Here is a 20,963-nt window from a genome sequence, read left to right as displayed (position 1 = left end):
ACTATTTGGAAGGGACGCCCTTAACACGCCCCTTCCTAATAGTGACTCGCAAACTCTATTTAACGAGTTGGTAATAGGTTACTGACTCGCAAAAAGATTTTACTGCTCGTAAAAGGCACAATGGGGATTCACTAGCGGTAAAATGCTTCGTACATCTGGCCCTAAATCTCTGCAATCATTTTTGCGGTCACAAAGCATGGAATGGCCTGGCGGTAAACATTGGCAAAGTGTAAGCGTTCAAAATATAACCTTTTATATACTCTGCTTTTGCGGGCAGCAGACAGTGGCAGGTGCAGGCGGTGGTCCCGTGCACAATCGGGCGACCAACTGTCCTTAAATTTCACGGACCGTCCGTTATTTGTGTTACATGTCCGTTGTCCGTCATCGTTACTTTTAAATACGCCTTTTGTCCGTAATTTTCACGATTGCAGCAAGCAGTGCTGTACCCCTGCGAGAAGCGCCAGGAGTTTAAACGTTCTCTCAATCGGGGCCAGCTCGCACTTCTCTTTCAGACTCAAGAGGCAGCAGCAGGCCTTCCCCGACCTCGCACAGGCTGTGTACAGACCCATTGTCATTCTGACTGCTGCTGATGATCACATAAAGAATGAAAAGGGGGGGCCATTGGCCCCCCCGCCCGCATGGCGGTGCGGCGACCCTCCCCTCCTCCTGCTTCCCGGTGGTGGGACGTGACCCCCCCGGCGTCCAGTGATGACGCGGGGGTGTGCGCCCCACCACCGATTGGCTGGCACCCGACCGTGACCCGGAAGGCGTTGTAAGACTTCCGGGTCAGGGGGGCCGGGCTGCTGAAGGGGCGGGTGGAGGGGGCGTGTTGCCCCCTCCCTGCGCCCCTGGAATAAAGGCGGGGGGAGCGCCCGGACGGCCCTTGTTGCCCGGACGCTCCCCCACACTGGTCGTGCCCCGCGCTCGGGGCTGCCTAATTTTCTTTTTGTTTCCCTGCAGGTCCGCTTCCGGAAACGACAAGCGTTAATCTAGCGAGAGGGATCAACCGGCGGAGTGCAGGCGTCGTCTCGAAGACTCGTGGGGGCATTGCCGACCGAGCGGCGGAGTTCAAGCGCCGGCGGGAAGGCTCGTTGAGGCAGTGCGGACCGAGCGGCGGAGAGAAGCAGGGTGTAAGCGGGACAGGTGCTGGTCCAGTGTTTGTAGTGGTGTCTTCCGAGCACACGGTAAGGAAGCACTTGGGACCGTGGGAGAGAGATCCGGCGGTGTTGAAAGGGACCGGGGCTCTGCCAATTGGTTTCTCGACGGCGCGGGCAAAGGAGGGTAAGCGGGGACGCATCTATGCTGGACCGTGGTGAGGAGGACAGATAAAGGGAGGGAGCGTTAGGGCCCAGGATTGTAACTGGCACTCATGTAAAGCGCTACAAAACCTGGGACAACGAATTAGAAGCGAAGCAGGGTCGACCAGGGCAGCTGGGAGACGGGAGATCGTTAGACAAATACAAGCTTTAGGGTACATAGGCTTGCCTTTATTAGCAAATTTCGAGAACATTGTTGTTAATATAAAAGAAAAGGGCTGAAGGGTGTTTGTGAAGCTGCTTTACTCATTGACTGGTGCTGAGTGTATCTAAGATAGCTGGCTATCGTTTTTTAAAGTAACAGGTGTGTTGGAATCTGCTAACACAGGGAGTGTTTATAAAGTGGGGAAGGACTGCAATATCTAAGGTTTAGGGGGAGTGTCATAGGTGTCACACCTACACAAGTACAGCAGCTCCCGGTTGCATCTAGGCGCCTTGTCTGCCAGCAGCATCAATTCATTGAAGCATATTACTAACGTGTTTTTTGATTTTAGGTGACACAAGTACGGGGTGTGTGGCAGTGGCTGGCGCGCGGGACGGTGGACGAACGCAGTGGTTCCGGTATCCACGGCGGGTAAGGGGAGTGCGGGGGGCTTGCATTTCATTGCTTCTGGTGGCCGCCAGGTGAGTTTACGTTAGAGTTCACTCGCCCCAGACAATCGGGCAAGCCGGTGTGTTGCGGTCATAGTTGCATGGTGCTTACAGCCCCTTGTACATCCTCCACCTTTGAGCAGGTACAAGTGCACACGTGCACTAGGGGGCGTTAAGTAGGAGTGTAGTTTCATTGGGCGGCGTTATGCCTGGGGCAAGGGGAGGAAAGAGGTCGCCAATGGAAGTAATGATGCAGGCCATGATGCGTAGAAAGACCGCGATAGATAAGAGGTTGGGGAAGGTCGATGAGTTCGGAGAAAGGTTGGACAGCATTAGTGAACGGCTTGATGGTCCGTCAGAGCCACAAGTCAGACCCAAGCGTCACATTACACCCCCTTTACCAAGGGGGGATTTCGCCACCCCGCCTAAGAGGGGCAAGGCCAAGAGATCGAGGAGCGGTGCTACCGCACCCACGCTCCCCTCAGGTCCTTCAGCTCCCGCGCCGCCATTGCCTCCACAGGCCCCGGCCGTGCCCCCGGTGATCCCTGTGGGGGCACCCTCAGGTCCTTCCGCCCCTGCGCCGCCAATGCCACCACAGGCCCCGGTCGTGCCCCTGGTAATCCCTATGGTGGCACCGCTCCCGGGTGCCCCCCTGGTTCCCCCACAGGTGGTTCCAGTGCCAGCACCGGTGGCTCCCCCCACGCCAGTAGTACCGGTGCCAGACCCGTTAGCACCATCAGTTCCTTTATGTGTACCGACGGGTGGGGTGGGTGTGCCTGCTGTAGTGCCAGCTGAGAGTGCCCCAATCCCTCCCGAGCTGGAAGCTCAGTTGGCGGCAGTGTTGCCTTGGTTACAGAAGGGGGGGGCATCGGAGCATTCCGCAGAGGCGGCGAAATTATTGGAGAAGATTAGAGCAGCGACTGTCACAGATAGTGCTGCGGGGCCCTCTGTTTCTCCCCTTACAGGAGCTAATGCCGCCCAGTCGACTGGAAACGGAGTTGTATCGGCCCAAGTGCCCGGAAATGGTAAGGAGGTGGCTCTGCCGCTCTTGGGCGACGGCTCAATGCCGTCCGGGAGGGAAGATTTAGCGCAGCATGTTTCCCAGACGGTAAAAGAGATGATTTGGGCGGGAAAGTATATATATATTTTCTCCTTGCTGCTTGATAATAGAGAGATGGAACATGCCAAGACATTAAAGGAGTGGATGCACCCTAGTGAATGGAGGGCGCAATGTTCTAGATTCAGAGTAGAAGAGACTTTGCTTAATTGGTTCCGGGCCTTCTCGGTCTTTACGGCCATCACGACTGAACGCACTCCTGATGTACATGCAGCAATGGCTTGCTACCAGAGTAGGATTGCGGGGTGGAGTGAGCAGTACCCTGGGGACGCATGGAAAGAGTATGATGTTAATTTTAGGAAATCCAAGGAGTCTAATGCAGCATTGACATGGGACAGGGTTGATTCAATGGCATGGCATAAACAGTTCTCAGGGAATACATGCGAGTCCCAGTCCACCAGTACTGTCAAAGTTTTCTCTGCCAGACCCCAGCAGCCCTTTCGGCCAGCGCAGGGGAATGAATTCCCGGGAAAGAGTAGGGGGGGGTGACAGGAGGGGGGTCTGCTGGGAATTCAATAAACGTACTTGCTCGAGACCGGCTGGCTCCTGTAGATTTAGACATGCCTGCGGGATCTGCGGTCACCCATCCCACCCCGAAACAACCTGCAGGTCCAAAAATGGGAATCAAGGTCAGAGAGGCAGAAGGAAACCAGAATAGAGGGGACGGATTAGTTGGGCACACCCCGATTGATGTCTTAGCAATGATACCATGGTTGAACAGATACCCGGACCACGCAGCGCCTACCCTACTTCAGGAAGGGTTCTCCCAAGGCTTTAGGATCCCGGCTGGGGGGTTTGAGGGCAGCAAACATTGTAAAAACCAGTTGTCAGTGAAACATAATCCTGCAGTAGTGGCTGCCAAGATTGAGAAAGAACTGTTGCTGGGCAGAATAGCTGGCCCTTTCCGGGATGTCCCTGTACATAACTTTGTGTGCTCACCGCTGGGCGTGGTACCCAAGAAAGAGAAGGGAGAGTTCAGACTCATTCACAACCTTTCAGCACCAAGAGGAGCCTCATTGAATGATGCAATTGATGATGATATATGCAGTGTGAGTTACGCTTCATTTGACCAGGCTGTGGAACTGCTGCGGGGACTAGGGCCAGGGGCACTGATGGCAAAATCAGACATTGAATCTGCTTTTCGTCTCCTCCCAGTCCATCCTTTGGATCACCACCTCCTGGGTTTCACTTTTGAAGACAAATTTTACATGGACAAATGCATGCCAATGGGCTGTTCCATATCATGTGCATACTTTGAGACTTTTAGTTCTTTCCTAGAATGGGTCATGAGGCAGGCGACAGGCCATCAGCGGGTCATGCATTACATGGACGATTTCCTCTTTCTTGGGGCAGCGGGCACTCGGGAGTGTGCTTGGGCATTGCAGGAATTTTGCGTGCTCATGCGGGCTTTTGGGGTCCCGCTGGCGCCGGGGAAGACGGTTGGCCCGTCCACGTGTCTAGAATTCCTGGGCATCAGAATAGACTCAGTGGAAGGGTGTTTCAGGTTGCCTAGGGACAAAGTTTCTAAGTTTAGGGCAGCACTTCAGCAATGCTTACGCAAAAACAAGGTCTCCCTCCAACAACTACAGGAGGTGGTGGGGCAACTGAACTTTGCATTGCGGGTCATCCCCATGGCGCGCCCTTTCTCACGCTCCATTGCCCAGGCCATGAAAGGCCTGCGGGAGAAACACCATCGGACTAGGTTGTCATGTGAGGTTCGCCAGGATATGCGGATATGGTTGGCTTTCCTGGAGACCTTCAATGGCAGGGTGGTGTGGTGCGGCCCCCCCACCACATCAGCAGAGTTGGGTTTATGGACAGACGCTGCTGGTAGTGTGGGTTTTGGCGCCATCCTAGGGACCAAATGGGTTGCGCAGAGGTGGCCCGAGGAATGGAGGACCTGGGGTCTGACCACCAACATCGGTTTCCTGGAATTGTTCCCGATATGGGTAGCACTGATGATCTGGCCAGAACACCTATGTAATCAATCAGTGGTGTTTTGGTCTGACAACATGAGTGTGGTGGAATGCATAAACCAGCAGGCTGCACGCTGTCCATTCATACTGCGCCTGGTGAAGGAGATTGTGCTGCAGGGCTTAAGGGGGAACGTAGTTTTCAGAGCTAAACATGTGCCAGGCGTCCTCAATAATGCAGCTGATGCCCTTTCTCGCTCTAAAATGCAGGTATTCAGGGAACAGCTTCTTGCAGCAGACCACTGGCCAGCGCAATTCCCGACAGCACTCTGGCGGATTGGTGCCCCAGATTACAGGACCTCGTGGTAGCTAGCCTAGCCCCCAGGACCAAGACAGCATACGAAGGGGCGTTCTTGTCTTACCGTACATTCCTGGGGTGCGAGTGGGAGGTTAAGTGGGCACAAGTGGACTGGTTTGCGACTTACCTAGAACAGATGCACAGGGAAGGGCGCTCAGCGGCAACGGCAAGCAGACATAGGGCGGCGATTTCCTTCTTTGCGCAGGCCAAGGGCGTAAGGGATCCCACTAACACTTTTCTAGTACGCAAAGCCTTGAGGGGTTGGCGCCGCATGCAGGGACACTCTGTAGATTCGAGAAAACTCATAGGGCTAGTGCGGTTAGCAGCCTTAATGGCAGCACTGCAGGAGGTCTGTAGTTCAATTTGGGAAGTACTGTTGTTCAAAGCCGCGTTCGCATTAACATTCTACGGGGCGTTGAGAATAGGCGAGTTGGTAGCAGCTTCTAAAGGAGACAAACAGGGCGGCCTGCACTGGGCCTGCATCAAGATAAGGGAGGATACAATGTGGGTGACAATTCGGAGATCTAAAATGGATCAGGAGGCACGGGGGGACACCATAGTGCTTCACTGGGCTCGGACCAATCCTTGCTGCCCGGTATCACACGTAGAGGTCTTTAGCAGGCAGCGGGAAGGGATGACGGGGGTGGCACTATTGAGTCACGCCGATGGGACACCATTGACCAGGTATCAATTTAGGAGAGTTTTGGAGTCGGCGGTCAGGAAGGCAGGTTTGGACCCCAAGGAATTTGGGACACACTCCTTTAGAATTGGTGCTGCAACTGAAGCAGCAAGTAGGGGACTTCCAGCTGAGAATATGAAGAGAATTGGGAGATGGTCTGGTGATTGTTACAAGCGATATGTACGGATTGACATGTTGTAACTTACCAAGGGACTCACGCCGGGTGTTTTTTCTCGTTTCTTGCAGTTTCTCAAACCTGTTACGCGGGGGAGGAACTTGCCGCAGGGCGTCAAGGAATTTCACCAGCTCAACACAAGCGACAAATGGAGCAACGGACATTGGTGACGTGGATTGTGGGCCACTCTTATGTGAGGCGCGCTAAAAATGTCTTTCTTACAGGTGACACTAAGGAAAGGGCGGAGCAAAAGGGGTTTGCAGTCTCCTTCTTTGGGAGGGGGGGTTTATGTCTCAGTCAGTTTAGAGATTATTTTCAGAAAATCCTATCCCAGCAGCCCGCCCCCCCGTCAGTGGTGATACTTCACCTGGGGGAGAATGATCTGGCCAAATTAGGTAGGCGCATCCTTATCGAGGAAATCATCTCCACTGCGGGGTGGGTGGCTAAGACATGCCCGGGTTGCACGGTAGTTTGGTCTCAACTTATACCTCGGTGGCAGTGGCGAGGGGGGGACTCGGTTAAGGCGTTGAATCACTCGGTAAAGAGGATCAACACGCAACTGGACAAATTGTTTCGAGCCCCCCGGTTGCAGACGATCCCGCATGGGTGTATTTGGGGGGAACGTTTCTACCTAAGGGATGGGGTACATTTGACAGAGGCAGGTAATGTCCTGTGGGCCAAGAATATACTGGCATGGTTGGAAGGTTTTGTAAGGGAAGTATGACCTTTCTAGAGTAGGAGGGGGGGGAGGCCAGATCGTCGGGTAACAATGCTGGCCTGTGGCGGTAAGGTCATGACCGGTGGGCAACTATTTTTAAGGTCTGGGGGCGGCATCATCCTCGGAGGTGCCCGCCCGGGGGGGGGGGGCCAATGGCCCCTCCTAGAACTTCAGGGGCAGGGTCAAATGGTGCTTCAAAGGAGCGCGGGTGGGTGAGTCACGCTTCCCATAGGCCGGTAGCCACCCCACGCGTACTCATGATGTCAGCGAATGGCGCAGAGTAAGGGCCCTCCTTTAGTGGGTAAATGGAGTTCACGGCGTGGACCGAGTAATTAACGGGCTCGGCTGCGCATGCGCACCTACGGGGAGGCGCAGCTACTGGGACCTGACACCGGTTAGCGACCTTGCCATATGGCCAGAAATGTTAGTATGCAAAATGAAGATGAGGATGTTAGATTCGGTTAGGAAACAATCTGTATTAGAAGTTTATTAAGGTTAGCCTCTCATACCTGTTGAAAATATTGTATCTAATATCCTGTTATTTTGCATAGGAAATGTGATATTCTATATTACGATTTTATTGTTTTATATCTTAATAAATACGGCCGGGGGGTCTTCGGATCCCCCGCCTTCCAAAGACAATCATGTTTTATGTCTGTGTTCGGGTTGGTAAGGGTTCATTGGGAGGGGGCGGTAGCCATCACTGACCATGTGAGGATGGGGCGTCTGCTTTTAACGTATGTGCACGCAACTGAGTGCCTTGGAGGAGAGTGACTCACTTGGAGCCAGTAGATTGCAGTTCCTAATTACAGAGGAGCTTTCCCCAGAGTACTGTGGGGAACTAGCGGCCTTCTGTAATTTGCCTGTTGTTCTCTGAGAACCCAGCCTAACAGTATCCTAAAAATCACTATACCACCCACATCTGAGCAAAGAAAATCTCGTTTCCTACTGCTGACCAAAGACTTCTACTGCATGTTACTATTGGATCAGTATATGTTTTTTTTAACCATAACGGTTTAGTTCGTATTTATTTTTTACTAAAATATTAAACATTACTTCTGAACGGAGTTCGCAGCATCATGCAGTTTTGCACAACTAGACTACTGAAATGCAATATGTGAGAACATTTACATCTCGCTGCAGAGAAATTAGATCCTCAAACCCTGCAACCAAGAGTTAATTCTAGGGCTCCCTTGAAACCTTTGCTAGACACCGATCGGAGAAATACTGCGCTTTCAAAATTCTCAATTTGGTCTGAACAATAGTCTCTGCACATGACCCACCAACATACAAGAAAGAACAAAGAAAACTGTCCCTACTGGAAGATAAATTCATGAAAGCTCTTAGCTGGTGATCCCAAAGTTGATAAGGTGTTTTCTTTTAGATCTGGCATTAGCCAAACCTTAAGATTTTACTAAACTTCTGTATATAATATATCTACTCATAGGGGCATTCAGTCAGCCCTTTTCCTTCACAGCCGTTGGTTGTGACATTCACATTTTGTTTCCTTCATCTACTACCACATACACAATGGGGCATTATGTCAGCACACTTTAGCCATTGGCTAATTTCATTATGAGTGACTGCATTCTACTGTTTCACACGGAGCACTTCCACATACAAAGAAATCTCCTTCTGTGCCATGGACTACTATGGCACTGCATGCTTTTAGACACCCAAAAAGTTTTTGCTTTCAGACAATATTTTTTAATATCTATTTTCATGGGCCCACCAACTTTACCAACAATCTAGTTTTACAGATATCACGACAAAATAACATTTGCATTGACAATACCAAAAGGCTAGCCACCAGCGCATGCTTTTTTTCCTCTTTACCCAACAACAAATTCTCAGCTAAAGTGAAGTACAAAATGTTGCGAATTATGTTTTTATTGTTCTCTGGTTGTTAGTAATTGTACAGGGGGTACCTATCATCTGTGTGACATTTTAAAACATGACGACTTATATTGTTGCCAAGGCCCTTTGCAAAGGTTGACTAGTCAGCTTTCTTGTGCATATTGCTATATCTGGGTGTTATACGGGTACCAATGAGGTTCAACCTATGCCCATAAAATGGTAAAAAGTGTAAAAATGAGAAAATAATGTAGTTGTACTATCACAAAAAAACTGTGCAGCATAATTTGCTGCTGTGCAGCATAATTTGCTGCTGGGAGGGCTCTGCACATTGTACCTACCAGTATGGATGACATGGGAATCCTACACTTTGCAGCCCTCATTGTCTTAGGTAACATTTCCTACACATTGATGTACACACTAATATGAGTCATTGTCTCGGAACGATATGTGCGTGAGCTAAAGTGCTCGAACACCCTACATTGGGCTGACTACCACTATAAAAGAAATGAAATACATATGAGAGAGTGTCTATATAGAGATGACTGACACCATTGGAGTTTGATAGTGAGGGAATCTGTGCAGAGGGAGGGTCGTAGCTATCATTTTTGGAGCCAGGCTGAGTATCAAGACTGTGTCCCAGGCCCTGAGGTAAATGCACTTCAAGAGATGAATGTAGGATGGACAAGTAGGAAGGCATTACATATAAACGGAAAGATTTTATTTGATTATAACCTATGTTTCTGTACAGCTTTATTTCACCATTTCCCGTTAATAAAGAACTTAAACACAATTAGAAATGTCTAACGTAGCAAAACGATTGCGCGACCTCCTCTGATGAATCTGTAAAACGTACCTTTTGTCCTGAATTTTGACCTTTGGTCCTGAATTTTTGTCCTGCATTTTGACCCTTGGACCTGAATTTTTGTCCTGCATTTTGACCCTTTGTCCTGATTTTTTACACTCACCTTCCTGAATTTGCACCCATGGCAATTGGTCACCCTAATGCACAACTGTACGCACGAGCCAATGTCGCATTTATAATATGCCATTGTGGCATTGTCACACCTCGTTGTAATACAGAGATAGTGCGATGGAGGCCTCCCTGTCAGCATTTGCTACTTTTACGAGGGATTCATAATACGACTATTCCTGCTTCATCCCAATTCACTAGGCACGGTGACTCTAACTCGTGCAAAAAGTCCCTTTGCATTGCAAAGGCTTTGCGAATTCCTCATAAATCAAAGGGACAGCTAGCTGGTCGCTGCTCACTTCCGACAACCAGCTGCGATGATCCTTTGATCGTGCTATCACCAATTGTTACTTATTAAAAAAGCTATTTATAGAGAATTAAAAACAAAGTAAGGAAAACGGCTGCCACTTGCTATGTCATGGTTGAAGGACTCATCTTGTGGTACATTCATGCAATTACAAAAGAAGACGCCACATCACACAATTAATTCAATAAAGTGATAAAATCCATTTCCACAGCTCTCCCCTAGATTCACAAATTCATATACTTGTCTGAGTCTTGAAATTGAAAGTGAAAATTTTACTTTTCAAAGTCAATCAAAAATGCATTTTTATTTTCTTCAAACCCTAGCCATGTTTAAAGAACCAGGCGCATCTGTCTTAATTAATAGAATGATTCCATATGTTACTGTATAATAACAAGAGGCACGCCCCCTCTCTGAACACCTTCAGGAAGACTCTCAAGACCTGGCTCTTAGGCTGAACGGATTTGCCGACCCCCCCTCAGCGTCTTGAAACCTTCATGGGTGAATAGCGCGCTTACAATAACCTGATTGATTGATTGATTGAAGAGGAACGGTAAATGCATAGTTAGAGATTTCAAACAGTCTATTTCTAGGCACCAGGAGCCCAGGGGGGTCATACCTCATATTTCATTTGGAAGTTCTGCACAAGGTTGAGGTCGGTGAACATCCGGCTCGTGGCCAGCGTAGTCTCCGTATCCGAGAGCCCGAAGTCGCTGAAGTAGAAGTCGGTCAGTTTCAGGGACTGCGCGGATGGCACTATCGCGGCCTGTTGGGAGCAGAAAATCACATAACAGTAAACGGGTTCAGAATCCTATCCAATACTACATATGATATGACAAATGTATAAAATATTCCAATCACTGCTCCCGCTGAATTCATATTCTTGGATGCCACGATACATGCACATACTGATATTAATCATCACCAAACATCATCCAACACAGATAAACAACAGGATAAGTTCCCCTGTCTGCTCTATTACATGTTTCACACACTCACTAAGTTTGAAGGCAGGAAGACTATAGTGGTTGATATCAGCATTCAAAACATTCTGATTGCCAAATTGTAGCAGCCCACATAGAGCTAATGGGTGATGGGTTTTGCCTTCTCTAAGCTAATTTGACCATTTTCTTTGATTGGTCCCACAATCTCCTGAAATATATTTTGAAAAAATAAGATGGTATCACTGCCACATAATTCCTCAGACTTGCGCACTGACTCATAGTGGATAGGTTTTGGAGTCACCACTTGTCATCTTTCAGGGACTACAAAGAGTTCCAGATTTAACCAGGAGCCCAGTGGCATAAAGAAACTAGAGGCGGCCCCCCTGCAAAGTACATGGAGGGATCCCCCCACGCTCCAGAAGCAGTCAGAAGCTTTCAGGCCAGGGGCCCACTGCCCGTGCCCAGTACCAGAGGGGCTCTCTAGAGCTCAGGGCCCGCCACACAGTGGGACCTGCTGGGAGGCTATTGTCACACCACTGCAGGAGCCCAGTCTGCTCCATGTACATGATCTGGGGTGAGGAGTGAGCCAGATGATGAAGCAAGCCACCGATGTTGGTGAGGGTGCAGCATCCCTTTAAATTAAAATAGTAGTTCTCCACATAGCAATGATCCTTAGTTAAAACGTCCATGAAATAATGGATAATTAGCTAAAAACTCAATAGCATTACTCCACACCTACTATTCTGTTCATGTTTCTAGGAAGGGGATCGCCAGGATACCAAAAAGCAAGCCTGGGGTATTAGCTTCAACCCCTGGCAAAACATATATGGTGAATACAAATCAGAAATAAACACAGGATTCACCCATCACTGTAAGCAGACTGAGAGAAATGGCGGGTAATATCCTTGTCAACTTGAAGAACATCAAGAAGGAGCTCATAGAACTTAGCCAGAGAACAATGGATCTACACGATTGTTTACTATTTCCGCATGTCACTTACAAAAAAGGTGGGCTGAGTGGGTGCTGACTTGGGAAACTGAGTACCAAAGGAGACTATTAGTGACTGTTGTGAATTATCTCCTTCAAGGCAGCATTTGCGGAAATGCACAAATGTAACAATATTCAAAAAGATATTTGCAGATGCTCATTAGTAAAAGTGCTGAAAATGGCATTTGCACATTTGTACACAAGGGATATGTTTGAGGGGGTGGTATTATTCAAATGCCAGTGCATCTCTACTACACAAAGGAATACTGTAAGACAGTTGATTAATAATTTGGATGGATAGGAGTCCACCACAAGAAATAAGACAACAAACTTGTTAAGTTAAAACATAGCTTTAATAATTTAAACCTGGGCTCAACCACCTGGTAGCCATGGCACAGAGCAGACAGGCTTAACTTAGGAAAATGTGTAAAGTATTTAGTAGTATTAAAACACTTAAAAAGTAAAACAACAACACAATACAAATCTCACAAACAATTTATAAAAACAGAAAAATGGAAAGAGTAAATTGACACAACAAACATTCAGCGAGGGGAAACAGAGATAAGTGTTTTTTATTGTCTAGGACCTAAGCACAAATTCAGGGCAACCACGAGGGAGTGCTGGTATGACACAACAAAGGGTTTGTACCAATCAAAGATTTTACCTTCTGACTAAAGGCCTGATTTAGATCTTGGCGCACGGGTTACACCGTCACAATGGTGACAGATGTCCCGTCTGCAGAAGTATAAATTCCATTTCTTCCTATAGGATTTATATTTTGGCAGACCGAATATCCATCAACGTCATGACGGAGTAAACGGTCCGCCGAGATCTAAATCAGGCCATTAGTTTCTGAGATGAAAGTCAAATTCCTCCTTCAGTGGAAAAGATCCCACTGAAGCTGTTGTTTTTGTCGGGAAAAGCCCCAAGCAGGAGAAATTCAAATTTAACTACTGCCGAAGTCTCCCATTGGTTGTATACTTTTTACACCTCTGCCTAGTCTAGATTTCTACCTTCATACTTAGTCTTTTAATGGAGCTCAAACTCCTCCAGCAGGGCAAGCCTGAAGCTCTATCTGGCAAGGTCCCTTCAAAATCAGACACTTTTGCCCAAGGTTAAGCTGATGCTTGGAAGTCCAAAAGTGTTTCATAGGTTATGTAGCAGTTTCTCTTGGTCAATTCCCAGCTTTTCATAGTTTCTGTAGGAGCTCCTCTTGGTCAACTCTGGGGCTCATAGGACCTAAGGGACAGCACTTAGGGGCCAAGACTCACTCCAGCAGAGGCCACCAGGAGAGTACAGCTCCGGTCCACTTGCTACTGGTCAGCTGGGCACTTTAGGAAAAAGGCCTCTTACAGCTTGTTGTGTTCATGTAGCAATGCAGGAGGTCAGTCAACTGACTCGGAGTCCACTTATTAGTCCTGGGAACAAATAAGAGCAGTTCCAGCCATTATGTTATCACATAGGTCTTTCAGGTACCACAGGGATATTGTGTCAAACTTAAGGTCTAGTCCTCTTGTGTTTTTCTGCATGCACAGAAAGTGTGCCGATGAGCTGTGGTTGAGGTGCATTTTGTAGGATTCACTACCCATTGGGGAGGGTGACTTCTGGATATTCTCTAACCAATGAGAAAAACGTTTCCAAGGGCAAACCTACCCACTTCGCAGCACATCCTATTTGCCTTTCTGCACACTATCCAACAATGCACTATTCTAACTAAAGTCCAGGATGACACAGCCTTTCTGCCCTTAGAGGTGGCTTATGAGTAGCCTTAGATATGTGAAGGAAATGAGCAATCCCCACCTCCTCAGCTAAATCAAACTGGTTTTGGAACCAGATTCCTCTCCCACTATGCTGATGCCAAACTGGCTAAAGTGAGCCCACGGGGCAAAAGGCTTTACTTCCCCAGGTCTCCATTTACACTTAAATATGGATGGAAAGGTCTCTCCCTGGTGAACTTCAAGTTAATGAAGTTCCTGAATGCTCCCCAGCCGCCCATCATGAGCTGATATGTGTCACATACCTCACACCTAGGTCTGACTGCCAAAAGGCCTAAGCCAATGTTTCTACGCTGTGAACAGTTTTAACACCCCATTAAGGGAAAGCATTGACAGGCCCGATGGTGGCTGGAGAATGCTAATTAGCCAACTGGGGATTCTGGAAGACAAAGTCTATCTTTTAAAAACAAACTTGCAAAATAGTTATTAAAATGTGACTATAACTCTGAATACGATTTTTAATAAGCATTTAAAATAGTGTTTCAATTATTCTGGCAGCTTGTCCCAAGCCAGAATTAGCAGACAAATTATACTTACTACTACAATGGTACTCCGTGGGCTACTAGACGAAGAGGGCAGTCCTCGTTTTATCCACCCAATGATAGAAATGTGATATATCCTCGCAAGACAAGACATTGCCTGCAGGTGGAGCTCCGCAATGGTGCTCAGGGAATAGCTGATGGGAATGGACAAATGTGCTTTTCTGGAGAAAGAAGTATACAAGGCATGAGACTCCCTCCAAAACACAATAGGCAATGGAGCGTGTGGACCGAGTACTCCTATTCACTTAGAATGTGAAAACTTATATTACCCAATGCATGCACACAAGATCTAGTCATGAGGCGCATGGCGATTATATGTCATGGAGAATATTTATATTTGTATAGATTAAACATGATTTCTCTATGGGGAGTGCTAAATGAACTGAACTTCTGAGCATCAGGGATTGAAGGGAAGCTCATGATCGATTAAATACCAATAATACACTGTGAACGGTTGTGCTATTTGGTTGAAGCAATTCAAATAACTGTTAATTGCCAAAAACTAATAACGAATGGTAATAAACAAATTAAAATATAATCTAGATACAATATTATATTTTGATCTTTAATGCAGATCAGCTTCTCCACATTTGTAGGTGACAAATGTATCCACTTTTATTGGTTATGTATGCAAATTCACAGAGGATACTCTCTAACAAGGCAATAGGTGAGAACGCCACTACATATTAAGTAATTCAGGTCAGAGTTTTTTTTCTAGTAAAATTATTTGAGCCTCACAAGTGGTTCTACTCCCTCTTCTATGTCTAAATACCTGAGCCCACTGTGCTGTGAACTTGAACTTCTACTTCTGTGTCTTACAGTCGTAAAATCATGTGTCAAGTGAAGACATGTTAACCAAAGGTATGTAGTTCCTCTCGTAGTGAGCTAGGGCTCTCACACACCCAGCAAGCTAGGTGTCATGCTTCATCATATGGACCTGCTCCTCATTGGGTCGGCGCTGCAATACCCAATGGACACCTAGCTTGCTGGGTGTGTGAGGACCCTAGTTCCTAAGAAGGAATTCCCACACTCTCTTTCCTACACCGAACCCCTTCAAGTTAGTAATTTACTAACCAAGATAAGCGTGGCATACCTTTGCTCCCGAGCATCACTACGAGAGGAACTACATACCTTTGGTTAACATGATCTGAGCGGGCATTTATGTTGGACCTCTAAAAATAAGCCCACAAATCCCTATTTTTGTTGAATCAAGTGAAGACATGAAATAGGTTGACCCTTTCACTTCCAGCAGTTTTGCTGCTTAGCATTGCCTGTGCCATAGCTCATGCCAGTGCCTTGACTTCTGAATGAATGCTGCAGCTAGACTTTACAATCATGAGTTCCTCGCACAAGTATGATCCCTTTATCATCAGACCTTCTCTTCATTTTTCCAGAGGTCTTAAGCATTTTCATTGTTGGCATAATTCTACAGGACTGAAATCAAAGCACTGTTTGTCTGAATTCTCCAATCATTTAGAAGAATCAACCATTGGAAAGTCTTTCTGTGCTAAAAGGTGAGCCTGGGCGAAATCTTAAAAACACACTAATAAGACTTGAATCACCACGAAATGTTTAAAAGACAAAAATCTACACCTTGCAGGTTTCATACTTTCCTTTGATTTTAAGTAGATTTTAGACTTGGATAGTTTTCACAAAAACGCATACCATATAGACCCAAATCCTTGAATATCGCTGATTCTTTAGGCATAACCCTAACCCTTAAAAGACAGGTTTCCTGCTGGAGATAAATAGACTAGTTTAGGGTTATTCCTAACATCTTAAGAGCTTTTTCTCGTTTGGAAGCAAATTGTCTGGTTTGGTTGTGTTCCCTTCTGAAGAGGACTTAACCTTGCAGTTCGGCTGGACTCTTCCTACTGGAGAAGGACCAAGAATGATTTGCATATGGCTGGTCTCTCTCCCAAGCAGCAGAGTGGGTGACAATGATGGACAGAAATGCAGTCCTGCAATAGTCAGTGTCAAGCATTCTTTCTGTTTGTTGTAGTACATATTAACATGGCAGTCCAAAAGGTCATGGGCAATATAATGTTTACGTAAAGAAGTGGTGGGAGTGAATTACAATAAATGAGACAATACATTGACAGCACATAACATATAATATTACATATGGTACAATTAAGTTGTTTACAGTTTGTGGGACAGTGTGGTGCAGTGATATGCCTAGGAATACCAGTTCATTATCAACATAGGAGAGCAGAGCTGCTTAGTAAAATATAATATTGAATGATGAAGATTGAGACTGACACAGCTATAAATGTAGCAGATGAGCATTCACATTTGTTTTAGATTTAAGAAGAGTGTGGGTAACCCTGATGTTGTCATTTAGAGAATTCAAATAAAAAGCTCTTAGGAGGCTGAAAGATGAAACACTGGAAGTTGACACATTTGACCAGATCGATGCATCTTTGATACCACCAGACCTGAAATGATTCATTTTGAAGAACACAGAATGTTAACCTATAAGTCTGCTCGATTGCTGTAGCTATTTCAGTCACCAATCCCTTTGTGAATAGAGCCTGACCTTTCAATCTCCATGGTGCAAAGAATGTGAGGTGTGAGGACATAAGACTCTCTAGCTGGAAGAGATTAGGATTCTGTGGAAGAAGCCATTCTGGGTAACCTGGCATCAGTCTCCCTAGAAGATGCCAATGATGCCCAGTGCAGAACGGAGTGAGTACGAAGACAGCCACCACTCTCTCCTGATCTTGTTTGGAACTTTTTGAATCAGTGTAATAGATCCAAAATTCAATGGGGACCTTTCTGCCTTTGAAAGGAGATGGAGTTGATTCAAAACTCCGTGGGAATCTCAACCTCAATTTGGAAGAAGGGCATTCTCTAGACTAGAGAGACAAACAGGTTCAACCATGAGAAATCTAGGCTTCAAAAGACTTCCGAAAATACACCATTCACAGGAACATCCGGCTGGTGTGCTCTGAACAGCCAAATAGTGAACTATAGAGAGCTAGAGCAAGCAGTACTCTGACTTAGTGAAAATTAATTGCGTTCATAATTGCAAGGTTTCTGGATTAGGTGCTCTGTTCATGTGACATTCTGTTTTCATGTTCTATCAAGATTTAGAAGGGATGATTAGAATTCTGGCATTAGTTTGATGAGGATTATAGAGTAACCCCCACCCCATATTGCTTGCTTTTGTTGTGATGATGATTGCAAGAAAGGAAGGTAGGGGCAACCCTCTACCTAATATGACAGGGAAGAAAACTGAAGGACGCCACGAGAGAGTCAGAAACTTAGACTATATTGTCAAAGAAATGACAGAAGGGTTCCAATGGTCCAAAAGCAGATGGACCAATGATCTGAAATACATCCTTGCTTACTTGTCAATGATGCTTTAGAAGGCGATAACATCTGACACTTATCATGATTCACAGACCGGAACTGTAGACTTCTGAAAAACGCTGTAGAGTTAGTACAGATAGACCTGGCATTGCAAAGGTAGTGACTCTCATTCTTGGTGAAGAATCGCTTAGGTCTCTCTAGAATAATGTGCTGATGAATTACAATGACTAGGACTGTAGCAGTTATAACTTAAGGAGGTCTACCAGGACGACGTCTCCAAGGAACATATTGCATATTTCTTGGATATTCTAGATTGCTTGTTGACAAAAGAAGTAGGCTGACTCATTGATAGGCCTACTGTGCTAGGAAATTATCGAAGAATACCCTCGTCACAGCTGTGATAGAGGATTTGAGCCAGTGCTCGTCCCGCCTTCTAGTTCCAGACCTGGATATCCTATTGAAGGTCCTGCTTCTTCTTTTGATTCTTGGGCTTTAGTGTACCAATGAGACCTGACATTTGACAGGGCCAATGAAATGTGATGGTGTAGCCTATTGTGCTAAATGATCTCTCCCACGGATCAGAGACTATGCTGTTCTAAATGTGACTGAAATGCTACAGCTAACTTACCACCAGCCATGGTGACCGTGAATCCTGGAATAGTCATGGGCACTGAGAAGGCTGGTCAGAAATGGCTGGAGTTTCATTTGACTCCAGGACCCTCCCTACCATCTGATGTGATATCTCCAAGGAGAAAAATGATTAGCTCATTTTCAATGATAGTGTGTATTTCCTGTCCTTAAACACGTTGTGGAAAATACTGTCCAGCTGCTCGCCAAAAAGTCTATGATATAGAAAGGGCATACAGAGGAGAGGGTTTTTCAGTGCTAATTTGGCTTTTTGTACCATAATCAGATATGTCTTTGAGAAGAGCCTGAAGCATTAACTGTTGGGGAAGAGGCCTGGATAACAACCAATGCATTGCCTTAGAGGAAGTTTACATGCACCTTTCTCAGGATCTCTTATTAGTCTGGCTATGCTTGTAGAGTCCAAAACTAAGACTGGAAATTAGAAAGCACAACCAATAGGCTTATGATAAATAGGTTTGTGTCCAAAGAGCCTGATTCAAGCTTGCGTAGTGTTTTGTGATGGATACCTCTTCTTTCTTGTCTGTCAAATCATACAGATGCGCTTCCTCCTCTGCAACATCCCCCTTTGCAAATAATCCTTCTCAACCTCCGCCTGTGCATAATTCTTGAGATGCTGAGCTTGAGGAGAGATGATAGAAGGGAGATAAAGAGAGAGAGAGAGAGAGAGAGAGAGAGAGACAGAGGGAGAGAGAGAGAGCGAGAGAGAGACTAAAGAGGAGATCAGAGAAGGCCTCTTTTTCCTGACCCTTCGCAGAGCGTTAATTTAGATGACCCTTTGTGCAATTACTGAAGCAATTGACAGCTTTGCCAAGGAGTTAACACAGTAGCCTTTGAGGCCTCCTCCTTCAATGTAGTACACAGGTAAACAGCCTTTACAACGAAACTTTTACAACGAACTACCATTACAACACAACTTTTACAACGCAAACTATTACAACGCATTGCTCTGGGGGGCGCTCTAGGATAGGGAATAGGTTAATTTACTATCCAATAACCTTCCCTAGTGTCCACGGGGACTGGACTTGGAATAGTAAATTAAACTATTCACTATCCAGCACCCCAAAGCGCTATGCGTTGTAATGGACTGCGATGTAAAAACCGCGTTGTAAAGGCAGGCGTTGTAATGGCCTGCGTTGTAACGTCATACATCCAGTACACAAGACTGGTGGAGTGGTTGAAGGAGAACTGAAGATGGTGGAGGCTTCTAGATGGTGATATGTTGCATTCCTTTTCCCACTCTAACAGTTTAACTAGAAATACAGCAGTAACATGATCAGAGAAGAAGTAAACTATATCTTCCTCCCTCTTATGAATATATCCAACACGTCTGCCAAAGAACTTGCCAGGCTTGCTCGTCTTGCCAAAGCACAACCATACATTTGAGGGTCGTGTCACTCTAAGACTGAAGATTAGCAATCTCAGCATAAGGAAGGTGTTGGGAGGTTGGCTTATATACTAATTTAGGGCCTGTGTGTGTCCATCCTGGGTACACCACCCCAGCGTCCTACCCTTATCCTACTCTAATGAGTGGGGTGAGTCCAGGATTACAAGTCCCAGCGGAGACCCATCATATACCCATTTATGCAGCACAAGATCTATCTAAACTGCTCCTGTACGAGATGGACAACACCGAAAGATGATAGTGTAGGGTAGGATTCATGGAAATTGGGGACAAACAGTTTTCTCGTCCAGGTAATATGTGCCTTGAGATGATGATGCAGCTCAAAAGAGCAAATAGGGCAGTGATGAGGAAGAGGTTTGAGGGGGTAATGGAAACATTACAAGTCCATTTACTCAACCCAATCATTTCAATTCATATGTGTTTTGGGTGTATGGTGTTAACATCCAAAGACAAACCTGCAGGTTCCCTTCAGCCTAACATCATTAACTGGGTCCACTTGTCCTGGTTGTGCATTATTTCACAAATCTCTAATCAGAAAGGCAAAGGCTGCACCTCACTGGGACACCTGCAGAGAAAGCCAGCAGCCAAGGTCAGTGACTTTCCAAAATAAGTGGTCACAAAAGAATTCCCAGCACAAATAAAGCAAATCATTAAAGTCGAACCACATATTGTTGCTGTTCTTTCTATCATAGGCCAAGTTCCTTTGATCGTCACAAGTATTTATTACATTTTTATGTGCGATGCAGCTGGAGATGGTGCTGTTTCTAATTTCCTTTGCCATGGAGAAAAGCACAGCGACTACCGGCAGCCTGTAGATAATGAAGATCTCAAGATCCAGCCAATGCTTTATTAGTTCCTTCCCTTCACGCCACTTGCCCCTAGAGCATTCCTTACCAGTGAGAATGATTCGATGCATGCAGGCAGCTTATAAATAGAATACACAAGTCTGTGTGACTCGGCCACTGGGAAAGGAAAGGCAAGCTCTTTAAAGGTCATTTCCATCAACATTTGATTTCCATTTTCCAACCATATCTTAACTTCGTCTTTCAACTCTGTCCCTGGGAGTGGCCCAACCAGAATTGTGATGGGACTGCTTGTGCAAGAAAGGAAAGTGGATCCCTTTTCGTGTTCCTTAGTTGGGTTTTAAAAGGCAGTTACAATCAGAAGCAGCAGGCTCAGCCTAAATGTCACTCTACCTGCTGCACTAAGTATAGCAATGGACTTTTTCAATTCCCCTACATCTGTTATTGAAAAAAAAGCTGTTCTCACAACATCCAAGTGTTTGAACATCTCCTGCTTTATCACTTTCAAGATAGAAATTCTCAAATTATGCAACAAAGTGAGAGAGCTTA

General features: G+C 46.2%; 1 protein-coding gene across 6 annotated transcripts in view; it reads right to left on the bottom strand.

Moving 5' to 3' along the window:
• The window catches only part of PDE5A (phosphodiesterase 5A), an 869,998-nt gene that overhangs the window by 176,602 nt on the left and 672,433 nt on the right, over positions 1-20,963 (bottom strand). For all 6 annotated transcript variants that reach the window (XM_078675926.1, XM_078675927.1, XM_078675930.1 and 3 more), the window contains exon 12: positions 10,618-10,764. In XM_078675926.1, the coding sequence (XP_078532052.1) occupies positions 10,618-10,764 (147 nt within the window). The remainder of the gene's footprint in view (positions 1-10,617; positions 10,765-20,963) is intronic.

This window comes from Lissotriton helveticus, chromosome 2_1 (assembly GCF_964261635.1).
Source record: "Lissotriton helveticus chromosome 2_1, aLisHel1.1, whole genome shotgun sequence".
Taxonomy (NCBI): Eukaryota; Metazoa; Chordata; class Amphibia; order Caudata; family Salamandridae; genus Lissotriton; species Lissotriton helveticus.
This window is presented reverse-complemented; position numbering and strand designations above follow the sequence as displayed.